At 41.5% G+C, this 13002-nt stretch overlaps 1 protein-coding gene across 1 annotated transcript; it reads right to left on the bottom strand.

Moving 5' to 3' along the window:
- Window positions 1-5268: 5268 nt before the first annotated feature.
- On the bottom strand, window positions 5269-8728 carry LOC104267324 (heme-binding protein 2-like). The gene is made up of 4 exons (XM_009864969.1): window positions 8639-8728; window positions 7260-7401; window positions 5970-6153; window positions 5269-5440 (listed from the first exon to the last, which is right to left on the bottom strand). Exons 1-4 carry the CDS (start codon window positions 8726-8728, stop codon window positions 5269-5271), a joined length of 588 nt encoding a protein of 195 aa, XP_009863271.1.
- Window positions 8729-13002: the final 4274 nt, after the last annotated feature.

Consider the following 13002-nt stretch of genomic DNA (forward strand, 5'->3'; position numbering starts at 1 on the left):
GTGTTGGGATGTTAACAAGCAAATATGGTCTTTTTTTGGTGTCTTCTCAAACAGGCTGTGCAGCAAGTTATTTCCAACTTACTAATTGCTCAGATTGAGCTGTGTGCTGAAGATTCTCCAGAAATTCAGCCTTATTCTCATGAGCGGCGAGTAGAAAAAATTGTTGTTCCGCTTGGTGAAGATTTGGTAGAAGTTCAGAATGCTTACATCCGGGTGAGTTGCTGCATTTCTGTTATTAAATGGACGTTGACACTGAATATATCATCTCCCTATTTCAACATCTGTCTAGACTAGCAATAACTTATAAAGGTACCACTTTCCTATGCAAATCACTTTTCCTTTGAGTATAAGGCAAAGAAAAAAAACTGGTTTCAGCTACAGCAGCTGCTGTTTCACTTTGCACCAATGGTACTTGTTACCTTGTAATAACTGAAAGAGCTCTGGGGGAAAACTGTACGGCTGAAGTAGTTTTCTCATTCTTTCTCAGGAGTCCTTGCAAAATTGACATGAGACCTAAACTGAGGGCTTCTGAATATGGCCGGATTCAGTAAGGTTAAGATGTTGAGAATGGCCGTGCTTGTGTTCTTCAGGTTGTTCTGGATATTGACTGAAAATGTTTTTTTCTGATGGAGAATATTCTTTAGCGCTTTAAGTCATCTGTAAATGTATGTAGTTCTCCTTGATGTTCTTGTGGGGGTTTTATTTTATTTTATTTTTCTTGTGAGATTTTTTTACCAGTAGGAAATGCCCCAATACAGGTCAGATTAGCAGAGGCCAGAACTGGTAGCCAGTCAGTGATGACTTAATGGTCTGTGTCCTCTCAGTATGGTAGACAGATGGTATTACATGAGATAGCAACTTGAAAAGCTGCAAATGTATGTGTCTGGGTTTCTTGATGAGACATACTAACCTAATCGTGTTTTCTTTTTTATCGGTCTGTTAACTTTGGAGTATGTTTTTGATTAAAATGTAATGATTTTGCTGTAGTAGATGTGAAGACCATTGGAAGGCAAACTCGTTTGTTCATTTTCTAGGCTGGATTAGATCAGCTGTGCTCAAACCAGGAACCTGAGTGTGTTTAAGTGAGGAAGTTTCACTGATAAGCTAGCCAGAACTTTTAAGATAGTTTTGTGTCACTACAGGTGCCTCTGAATGCTGGTATTGAGTGCAGGGATTTAGTTTGAGGTGTCGCAGTTGAGATATAAGCTGAAATAAGCCTATAGGTTTGGCTAATCGGGTGTAATTGAGGAGTACAGACAAACCTTGACTAAATTGTCACTGTGGCTTCAGTGGTTTCTGTTTCCTTTCTTTGATCTGGGATTTGCATTTGTATTGCTGGTGCTTTACCTAGAAAACCTTAGCAACGCAGAGAGCATGAAAGGAGCTGTCCCAGCCTGCTGCACTGGTGGTGGCAAGCCAAGCCTTAGTCTAGAGACCTGGGCGCTTTCAGAAGTGGCTTCTGTACCTCAGGCTCTGCAGAGGTGTTGGGGTAGTTGTGTGGTTTTCTGTAGTGCTGCGATGGGCCTCGGCCGTGCCAGGGGTTAAATCCCTCTGAGAGAGCAGGATAGGTGAGCGTAGCCATGGAAGCAGCATGTGTTATCCTCATCCCTTGCTGAAAGAATCAGTCGTGACTTGTGTTCTGAATGGCATGAGGATTTAGGAGAGAGAAGCTTTTGGGGTCTTAGTGCAACCATTTCAAATTTGAGGCTTAAATGGCTTTTGTAAAATGGGAATAGCAACTTGTGACTCCTGGTGTTCAAAGGAAAGGTAGCAAAGGACTTGTGTGTCTGCTACAAAGGTGAAAGCCAGATGTACTCTGCACAATAAAATCATTATCTTTAATTCGAGCAAACAGTAACAGTAAACAAGACATTTCAGTGGAAATGCAGGACAGTGTAAAACAGCACAACGCAACAATGCTGGAAAAATTATGTTTATATCCATATACATACAATAAGCAAGGCCCTGAGTATCACAATAGCTGGAATAAACTTTTCAGGCACTAATGCTTGTTTGAAAAATACACAATATGCAGGACAACATTTATCTGTTAAGGCTATATAATTTAGTCTTCCAAAACCACAGGTGAATTCTGTTTTATTATCTCCTTTGAATAGTGGAAATCTAGTGACTTTGAATTAAAAACGACAATTCCTTAACTAATGGCTTACAAAGCAGAGCCACAGATGGATAATAAAATACCTATCCTGACAGGTAATCACGCTTGATGTGATGTTTTCAAGCTTTCTGAAATTAAGTATTTGATCCTCGGCATTTGTTGGTGTCACTCTTAAGTAAACTTTATTGTATGTCGGTGAAAACTTGTGGTTCTTGGTTGTGGTGCTTGGGAGGGCTGGTTACAGAAGCTGGGGTGATGTTCCGTAGCCATACAGTGTATCTTCAAACTTGAGAGTAATTGGTTCTCAGCAGCAGAAGCCATCTAACATAAGTCCAAATAAATAACTATCTTGGAGTTCACAGTTTTACATAAAACAACGCTGAACGCTTTGCGGCAGTTAGGGTACCAGCACATTCAGATAGATACCTTACTTTTATATTCCGGTAACAAGAATGTTTCTATAACGTACAAGAAGCTGAGTCACAGAAGTATTTAGGTGACGATTGCCTATGGAAAGAGATACAGCAAGTGCTTTCTGCAGGAGATGTTTAAAATGTGAAGTATGTACAAACTGGTACTTCCTGGCAAAAGGACTGAGCTACTTCCAATAGCTATTTGACAATTGTTGTGCCAAAGCATTAAAATAATTGCTATGTATTTCTCTCATTTGCTGGCAAAAGCAATCAAGTTGCAGAAACTTCTCCAGTATGCCATAAAATCTTGTCAAAGATGAAAATTGTTTTCATTTGCTCATATAAAAATTTCTTTGGTGGGTGAGAGCAACCCAAAAGCTATTATTTAGTGCCTCCCTGGGCCCTCTACCTAACTCAGTTTTAAATTTTTTTAATTGTTTTCCATTAATTCGTTATCTTTAATACTGGCTGGCACTTTTAATAATTGGAGGAATTGTTCAATAAAAAAGAAAATAAATACTAAAAAAACAGGAAACAATTCAACACGTGAAAAGGAAGTCTGATTTTACTTTTTTTTTACTTCCCCCCTGGCTATGATCCTGTCTCTCGAACAAATTGAGAGGAATAAAAGAGGTGACAGGTACCTTCATCATCTCATTCTGTTAAATAAGAAATGCTTTGACATGCATCTAAATTGGCACATCAGACATCTGGTTGTGGCCACAACTGGCACAAGCATTTGTGCTGTCATCTGGTGAAGCAGATCTGATGCCTTTCTGGTTGGAATAAAAAACCTCAACGCAGTCTTTTTTTGAGGTTTCCTCCCACCAGTGTGACATCCAGTTAACTTGTGGCAATACAGGTCTCTGCTGGACTAGCGCAGGGTGCCTGAACAGCTGGGCATGTCAGAAGAAAGTGGGGATTGCTTTTATTGCTTTTTTTTCTCTCCACAAACTGTCAGATTGTTCAAAAAGAAAAGAGGCTTTTTCTTTTTTTTTTTCTTTTTTTCTTCTCCTTTTTTCCCCTTCTTGCTGTCTTCCCTGAGGAATCTGCGTGAGCAGCAACCACCAGAGGACTCCTCGGGAACGCTCAAGCAGGGCTGGAAGGTGCTCTCTGATCCTGCTGCTCAACCAGATGCTTTAAGCATAAAGTCAGTTTTGTGCAGCAGAGCACCTTGTGGAACCAGGAGGCTTAACTTTCTTACGACCTGCACGTTTATTCAGAAGTACGACATAAATCCATCTTGTTTGCCAATTAACTCTGCTGTAAGGCAGCAGACAGGGGCTCTGGCTGCCGTTTTGTAAGTTGTAACTGAAGAACACAAAAGCTCTACTGAAAGCCTAAATCCTGTAATCAATAAATAATGCTGGTGGTATACTTAAAAGACATTTTATATAAAAACACTTACTTCTGCTGAGGTTAAACTCTACAATCATGTCTCTAAGGGGAGATGTTAAAAAGGGATTTTTGAGAGCAAAACTGTTTGCTACCCTGATCCTAAAGTGCAGTAGGTGCTCTTTGACTGTTGGAAACAGCAAAGCGTGAGCGCTGCTCTCAGACCTTCCGATGCCTGTCGAGCTGGGCGAGCTTGGCTTTGAGTCACAGCGTGCTACCTTAGCAATTGTCTACTTAAAAACTCACCATGTGGATGAAGGGTAAAAGGAACAAGCTGCAACGTGGGAAATTAGGAAGAAAAATTCTCACAGTGAGGGTGGTCAGATACTGGAACGGGGCCCAGAAGGATCGTGGGCTCCTTGTCCCTGGAGATGCTCAACACCCACCCGTGGGAGGGCTGCCAGCAGCGCAGCAGCGGCTGGGCCAGGAACTGCCACAGGTCACTTCTAGCTGCAGTTTTTTTCAGTGATTCTGTGAAATGTTTGTGTTGTTTATGACATTAATAATGTGGGACTGCCAGAAGAGCATAAGAAGTACTGAGGAAATTACTTCAGTGTTTTAACACTGAGCAAAGTTGAAAAAAGAAAGTGTTCAGAAAACTGGACTTAAGAATAACCATTTTCTATTTGGGAATGCCAGATATAGTCATGGAGTAATTCAGAGTGTGTGATTAAGGTAACCTGTAACATTTGCTATCAAAACTTTAATGAGTAGCAGGACTGTTCTGCCTTCCTGGTCTCTTGTCCAGGTTAAAAGTACTTTGGTTGAATGCTTTTTGAGGTAAGCATTAAGAATCTCTGCTCCACAGGTGATGACACCAAAAGCAGTCAGCACTGGCCTGCTCTTACTCCTTGGTTTAATCCCAGTGGTCTAAATTTGGTAGTTCTTTTCAGAAACTAAGACTTGAACACTCTTTTTCTGAAGCAGGGCCTGCATGTGTGAGGTCCCCCTGGAAGCCCCAGCAGGGTCTTTGTGCAGCTGGCGCAGCACCTCGGAGCAGGCCAGGGGCTCCCTTAAGGCTGTGCTGATGAGGAGTGAGCATTCTGTCTCCCTTATCTTGTAAAAAAAAAAAAAATTAAAAAAAAAGATAAGGAGAACCAAATTTGAAAGTGCTAGAAACTCTCCATAAAAATTGTGTATAAACTGTAAAAGCTGACATAGGAAACTGTGTATGTTTCAGGTGTTACCTCTGATTATTGAGTTGGAGCGATTGCCTTGCTAAACTGGCTAACAGCCACATTTCTGTAAGCTTTGAGGGTCTGACATCTCGTCTCATGCGATTCACCTGTAAGATTGTGCCAGTAAATCAGAACTGATGTGTGTGCCTGCCAAGCCTCTGCCCTATGGTCTCTGGAGGAACCAGATCTCGTTGTGTCGGTTGGCAGCAGCTGGGTTTGTGTAGCCTGCGATGATGAACGTATCCTGCAAACACAGCTCGGGACTCTCCAGAATTTCCGCCAGCAGGTTTATTTCTCTCATTATAGAGTCTTCATTGGTAATTCCTCTGAAGCCCCTGTAACAATCAAGTAATTCCTGTAACTTTGTATCAAGTTCTTTTGGAAATGCACAGTTTTTCCAGAAGCTAGAAATGCCTCCTCCTAAATTATTTAGTTGTGTTTCACAAATGATCCTACCTGACTGTGACTGATCTCAAACAAAGAAGAGGTTTTCTTCTTAACATTTTCAGTGATGTCAGATGCTTTGTTCCCAGCTACACAGAGTGATCTGCATTCTGAGATGTGGCTATATTGCACGTTTATAGATGCAGCATTTTACCAAGTAAACTGGTAACCATTATTTCCTGAATATCCCAGTCTCATAAAGCAGGCAACTTTTAACGGTTAGTAAAAATCAAGTTTTACTGTTTGTTAGCTTTTAGACCTCAGTTTAAATGACATAACATGCCCAGGGTGAAAACTGCATCTTTTTACTTTTTACTTCTTTTTTTTTTTTTTTTTTTTTTTTTTTTTTTAAAAAAACAATTCTTTTTTTTTTTTTTTTTTTTTTTTTTTTTGCTAGAACAAAATGACCCTGTTTCTTACCTACTATACACAATAGTAGAAGGCCATTCTTCGATGATTATGTCCGAGTCAAAAGGATGAGGTGGCTCGTCCTGCAGCACTTCGGGCAGGTAGTACGCTACTGTCACCAAGGGCGTTATCTCCGACTGAGATTCATTTGTGTGGACCACGGTCACGATGGGTATTGTTATCCCCAAGTACAGGCCTGAGGAGGGAGAGAGGCTTTTAGAAAACGGAGAGGAGGTCTGCAGGCTGCGCTTGACTTCTGGACTCCGACTGGGTTTATCTTCTAAACTGACCTTGTGTCATGCTTTAGTTACGTGGGAAGAAACACCGTAGCGAGACAAGGGGGCTGCTTCATGAATTCATTTAGGCTTTGTTGTTCTCAAACATGGCTATGTTTTTGCAGTGCTATAGGCAAAGGTGGTGATTTTCACTGTGCAGCACCAGTGATGACTAGGAGTGGGAACTTTGCTTCTGTACACAGCCTGAAAACAAAACTGCACTGTTTGGAGCCAAAAGTACTTTCAAACTGTGTTGAAATGGTGAAAGAATGAGGAGTGCAGGGAAAATACCTGATTATGGAAAAGCTTTTGTGATCAATGTTTTTAGTTTCTTGGAGAGAACACTAAGGGCTGGCTTGCTTACAACACATGTACTATCACAGAACAAAACACTGGGCCTTCCAAAACCTCTTAATCAACTAGAGAATGGAAAACAAAATGAGAACTGATGGCTGGAAGTTGAAACTAGCTTAAATTGGATTGGAAAATAGGTGCACGTTTTACATGCCAGCAAAAACTATCAAGGACTTGATGAATTTACAATTATTTTAAAGTACTTGAGTTAAAACTGGATTATCTTTCTGGGAAATGTACTACAGCTGCAGAAATTTTTGGTGCTCATTCAGACGTGTGCAAGTTGAGTATCGTGAACTCGAAGGAGGCAGAACACCATGATCTCTTCTGGCATTACACTCTGAGTTCGTTCTTAGAGTGGGTGATTTGAGTACTGCTGTGAAAACTAAACCACTAAAATTCCGTAACATAATTTCCAGCTGCCAGCTTTCAAAAATGGCCAGTGCCTCTTCCCAGGTGGCTGCAGTGGCCAGAATTCGCCTGGAAACAGTGCTGTCTTCCCCAGTTGTGCTCCTCACCAGAGCAGCACTTGGGTTTAGACTCTGCTGGAAAGGCTGTGATGACAGGAAAGTGTCTCCACAGGCAGGGCGAGTATTTGGAAAAAGCTAATTAGGAGGAGCTAGTGTATAAATACAGTGTTTTAACTTTAATGTAGAATTGTGGTACCAATTACCTGAGGAGTTCTGCTCACAAATGTACCTCATGAGCTTCATGAATCCAAGGCATATGCTCTGTTCATACTGTTTTTCTTTCATTTTGATGCAAGCCCACTTGGCTTTTCCGTACTGGCGTTTTTCGTACAGCAGATCTCCAAGCTGCAAACACAATAAGGTAATAACTTTGTGTTTAAGTTAAGCAAGCAAAAGTCAAACAGTATTTCAGCACTTATTTCTAACATAAAGAAATCAATTTCTTGAGGTGTATGACCAGGAGAACCGCAGGCAGGAGGAATGATTGTCAGTCTCAGCTATACCTTAAGCACATTCTCTTTGAGATGTTGTTCATGCATGCCTCAATTCAAGGTCCGAGCTGGCACCTAACAGGTAGATACCCAGACACAGCGTGTGCATCCTACCTGAGTACAAGAATAACTGCGTCTTTTTTTCAACTGTCAGTGAAATGAACTTGAACATGGAAATTTCAGTCCTTTCTCATACAAATCAAGAAGGGATATGTTGCTGATCTCAAGCCAAAACTTATTTCAGGAGACGTCTAGCTAGTTCTCCTTTAAAACAAGGAACTGTCAGCTTTTGGACTTGCAGCATTAAACATGTAGTCACAATTAACACTTATTTCTCTATCAGCAGTTATTACAATAGTAGTAAGAAGTTGCTTTTAAGCACTTAATTACAACATATTTATGTCAGGATTCCCAAACTGTTAAGGTGAAACACACTCAAATTGTGATGTTTATAAATTTGAATTATAGAGATCTAATGAAAAGAAATGTGACAGGAAATCTTCATACATGCTTGGTAAACGCTTTCTTGATTTGTCACCTATTTGAGGTTAGACCCTTCTTTGCAGCATCTCCTGAGCTGTAAACAATTTGCTGGGCATCAATTTCAGTTTCTCCTAAGAGGATAAGATGGGTTTGCAAATTGCTTCTTTCTTTGATAATGACCCATGACAGAGAAGTATGTGTTTGGTTTAAAATTCAGATATGAATCTCTTTCAATTATTCTTTGCTAAGGTTTTATTGACGTGGTTGTATAAAGAAGCAAATGCATTGATTTAAATGAAGAACATAGGCATTTATATTTCAGATATCAAAATATGAGGGTTTTTTGTTAAATGAAGTACAAAATATCATAAAGGCATTTAATATCTGGACATCCTCTGATTTTTACCTTACAGAAAAGAAAAATTCACATGTGTAAAAGCAGTGAGATGCTAAATATGAAATGTAGCTATCCAGTTATAATGCTTTGCATGTACGATGTTAAAAATCCTAAATGGTTAAAGTACTTTTATAGAGAAACACGTATTTTGGCAGCTAGGTATGAACAGTGCAAACGCTGCTGAAGGCCCAGCTGGGCCGGGTGAGGTTACCTTCTCTTTGCGCTGGATCAGGGTGAAGGGGATGGCCTGTCTCTCCTGGGGATTGTTGTTCCTTGTCAGCTGCTGGATGGGCTCTGCCATGTCTGCAACAGAAGAACACAGGGCCCTTTTCACACAGGAGGCTGCAGAAAGAAGTGATTTTTGTAACCGGTTTAGTTTGCTCTTTATTACCTAGCAATAGCAAAGGTTAGCTGACTTGTGTTTCTGTGCTGTTAGGAAGAGGGTTTGCTCTCCCACTCCTCACACGCCGCAGTTACACAAGCAGTTCCTGGTTTTCAGGCTCTGTGCAGGTGAAGTCACCAATTCCAGCAGCTTTTTCAGCGTTGAATTAATGAGAATCCACGTGAAGGAGTTAACTGAGTTCAGGAAAATACCACTAGGGAAACACTGTCATTTCCAAAGGATATTTTATGTCTAATATTTTACTTTAGCATTTGAAAGGTTTTATTTCAGTTTGGAAGGGGCAGAAGACTGTTGACCTGGAGGGAATATTAAGATTCTAGCAGTCATCCAGGCTGTAGTAATCATTACACTTCCTAGCCAAGCTCAAATGGATAGAAGGAGCAAATATATTATACTTGCATATATATATATATATAGTTCTTTTGTTCTACATTTTTGTCATGTAAATATGGTTGGATTAGGTGTATTTGCAGCTGTGGTTGCTTTGACATCAATTCTAGCTGTAGTTCATAAATAATTTCTTAGAAGTTGTTTCCTAACAACAATCCTAAACTCTGGATGTAAATTTAGTCTCAGGAATGGAAAGCCTCTCTTCCAAGACAGTTAGTCCCTTGCCTTCCAAAGCTGAGGTAACATAGGCATTTGTGCACTTTGACAGAGGATTAGAAACTTTAATTTTTATGTTCCATGTTTGAAGGTCTGGATGTGAATTTCTGCTGAGGGACCTCATGGTACACGCCAGGCATGCATGGAAAGGACTGAAGTTTGAACTGAAGTGAAAGTCCTTCCCTTGGGTATTTGAAGTGACTCAGTATCTTAAGCATAAAGGCAGGATGATGGGGGAAGAGAGTATTATCTGTGTTTGGGGGAAAAGGAGAATTGAGATGCAGGAGAATTACCTTGGCTGAGGTCACTTAGTAAATCTGTAGCTGAGCTGGGAATCAAACCTACATCTCCTGGCATCCAGTGCAGGGGTTTTAGCTTTAAGACTATTTAGAATAATAAAGATCCTTTTAATAAAGGAGAGAAAAGTACACTTCAGTTGATTTTAAACATTTCTTAAAAAGATGTCATTGGGAAACATTTAAAAGATAAGTAATAATTGACACATAAAATTGATGTCTTTGGAGGCTGAGAGAAAAATAAAAGTAAATCAGACTTCAGCACTGAATTTTTCCACAGAGTATTCAAGGATTAGGAAATATTCTAGGACTCTAGAAAAGTTAACTCTAATTTCAGATTCCTATATTGATAAATGTGTTAGTTCTGGTTTGTTTTTCTTCCATATTAATGCACAAGGTAGAGATTATAACTAAAGTCCTTCCAGGAGTTCTGTTCTTCAGTTCGTGAATGCGTGCCTATCAGGTGTGACAGTTTAACATTTGAATTATAAATATTTTAGCCTACACAATATTTAAGAATATAATGCCCAAAAGTGAGCTGCTAGATTTACATGCCATCTGTCAGTCCAATTGCAAATGTGAATACTGGCATGACAGAACAAGGCAAGATAAGTTGCAGCAATATAGCTACGTAAGGTCTTGTTTTAATTAAATTTCAAAGTTGTGATTACAGTTGCTACTATAGGTAGGTGTTACGAAAAAAGCGAATCTTTATGAAAGGATTTATAGAGATAAGGCACATTTGACAAGACTTGTTCATAGCAGCAAGACTGAACAGTAATTAAATTGTTGCGTGTATTAATTTGTGCCTGATCAGACCTGCTGGGAGTGTCACCGCAGTGGGACATGCTCTTCTGCTGCGCCCTTAACTCACGTACACGCACACAAAACGTCCTTGCTGAGCAGAGGAAACAGATGTTGTAACCACCTCTTCCAGCTGTAAAGAACCACTAGAGGTGCACCTGGGAGGGGGGTGAGGAGCCAGCTCAGGGAGGTGTCTACAAGCACCGTCTTGGCAGCGGGCGCAGAGCTGGGTGACCCAGCGGTGGGGACTCTGCTCCTTCCCCACAGGATTCCCTCACCCACCAGAGGTTCGGGCTGTCCGGCAGCCTCAGGACTGGCTGAGCCTGGCTGTCATTTTGGGAGAAGGTGACCCTGGCAGGGGAGGGACACTGTGACTGATGGAAAAACACCTGTGGTTCAGAGCTAAAGCCTGGTCAGGAGCCCGGGCGCTCCACCTTGAAGCGTGTGGCTTTGTGCACCAAGTAGCGTTGGGCACCGCGGGGCTTTAGCAAGTGGGTGGTTCTGATGGGCGGCAGCTGTCCTGAGCTTGCTCGGTAATGAATGCTCTTGTATTGAGATTAGAGTTGAGGCATTTGAAAATAGCTGCTGTAGTATGTTTTCTGCTTCTTCTGAGAGGAGGTAAAATGGACTTTTCAAGGCAAGAAAGTTAGATTAATTTTCTTTTTTGTTGCAAGGTTTGGCATCACCAGTCTGTAGGACTGAGATCTTGTTAAGCGATAAATTGCTATGCCAGCCACTTCAATATCTGTTGTTCATGTCTCACAAAATCTTAGATTTTTATTATTTATTTTTTTTAATGCTTATGCCGTTCCTGTTACCCTTAAAAGACGCTAACAAAAGCTACAAAGCAAGTCATCTTTTCAAGAGGTGTATTGTCAGCACAGAACAAAACAGGTAAAGCTTGTGGTGGTCCAGACCTGTTGATGAGAGGGATGGTCATGTTCTTCCTTTGCAGACTTTAGCACTAGGCTACAGGAAACCCACGTTCTGTTGTTACGGTCTCGAGTCCCTGCCTGTGCAGTCACGGGGCCGGCAGGCAATAGTCAGCCAAGGGAAGTTCTTGTATCTTCTCACATCACGGCGTCAGTGACACCAGCTGCTGGGAAGGGGCATGCCAGTCGAGAGGGTGCTCTGCTCCCCACTGATGGGGGATTCCTCCTCCTGGAAAGTCGTGTCCGCTCTACCCCCCCAAGCTTCAGCTCAGCCCTTAGCTGACTGCATACTAATCACGGATATTAACAGTGAACTTGAACTGTGTCAACTACCCCAGCAAACTGTTGGAGATGAGATGCAGTCTGCTCCTTACATGCAGCCCTGGGCAATGTCTGAAGAAAAATCTTCCCTTCAAGTTTCTGTAACATTTACTTAGCATCACAAAGTAAACCTTTTATAATACAGTAACTAAATAGTGTTGAAATACTACTTTTTGCCATATTTCCTAGACTTGATATCCTGCATAATAAGTCTTAGGAATTTCAATGTCCTGTTTTGCTGTATATTAGAATATCAGATAACTTTGTGGGAAGGAATCTTGTTTTGTGCTACACAAAGCTACTCTTACAGAGCAACTTAGCACTCATGTGTTCACGCCTCATCATGCATTCCTTAAACAGGGAGCCCCTCTCCTCTCCTGCTCCCTCTATGCCCCTGTGGAATGCAAAGAGGTCAGATTTGATGCCCTGACTACAGACACGAACCCGCGGCTGCTGGAGCACCTGCCAAAACTCTGGCATGGCACTGCTGGCAGTGGGCACCCAAAAATTCCCCTTGCAAGGGGACAGGGAGAACAAGGCAAGGCAGAGAACCGGGTTCAGACTGACGCTGCCTTTGGAGTACCCGATGGGGCATTAGTTTTCATTGTTAAAACACTGCAAAGGTGAGATTTCAAGGCATGACTTGAAAGGAGGTCACACGCTCTTTGCTGTGTTGGAGTTCATTTTGTTAGTGTCTACTGCAGTCAGTTGTGCCAGGTTTTGCTGCTTCCTGTCCCCTTAGAAGGTGATTTATCTGAACAGCAGAGATGATAAAGATCTCTCTACTTCTTGTGCAGGGCTGTGCAGATGAGTTAAAAGTTTTGGAATGAGCTAAATTTGCATTTACTCTCTGCTGCTTGTTATGAGTTATCTGCCTTGTTACAGTCTTTTGGGTTCTTCAGTCTTTCTTAAAATTGAAAAGAAACAATTTAACAAGATAAGCCTGGGACGCTTACTGTCAAAAAGCCGAATTGATCCTTGTTTGCTCTGTGCCACCTTTCAAACTGACCATCTCTCTTTCAAGAGCTGACTTTTTGGATAGGTACTGCGGGACTTGGAAGGAGAACGCTCCTGCGCGCAGCCAGCTCAGTGTTTAATGAGGACCGAAAACGCACATCAGCCCTTTTTAGTCTGAACAGGGCACTCCACTGCTACTTTCTCTCCGTCAGAGAAATCCTTGGAGTCGCCCCCCGCACACCGTGAGCTCGGGCTC

Source organism: Apaloderma vittatum, unplaced genomic scaffold (assembly GCF_000703405.1).
Source record: "Apaloderma vittatum isolate BGI_N311 unplaced genomic scaffold, ASM70340v1 scaffold12772, whole genome shotgun sequence".
In the NCBI taxonomy this organism is placed as follows: domain Eukaryota; kingdom Metazoa; phylum Chordata; class Aves; order Trogoniformes; family Trogonidae; genus Apaloderma; species Apaloderma vittatum.

Bases quoted from the DNA above. Each gene is read 5' to 3' on its own strand.
- LOC104267324 (XM_009864969.1), bottom strand. From the start codon at position 8,728: ATGGCAGAGCCCATCCAGCAGCTGACAAGGAACAACAATCCCCAGGAG. The intron at 7,402-8,638 runs GTAACCTCACCC...TTGTGTTTGCAG, and splicing joins TGATCCAGCGCAAAGAGAAG to CTTGGAGATCTGCTGTACGA. The intron at 6,154-7,259 runs GTAATTGGTACC...CTCCCTCCTCAG, and splicing joins TTGTGAGCAGAACTCCTCAG to GCCTGTACTTGGGGATAACA.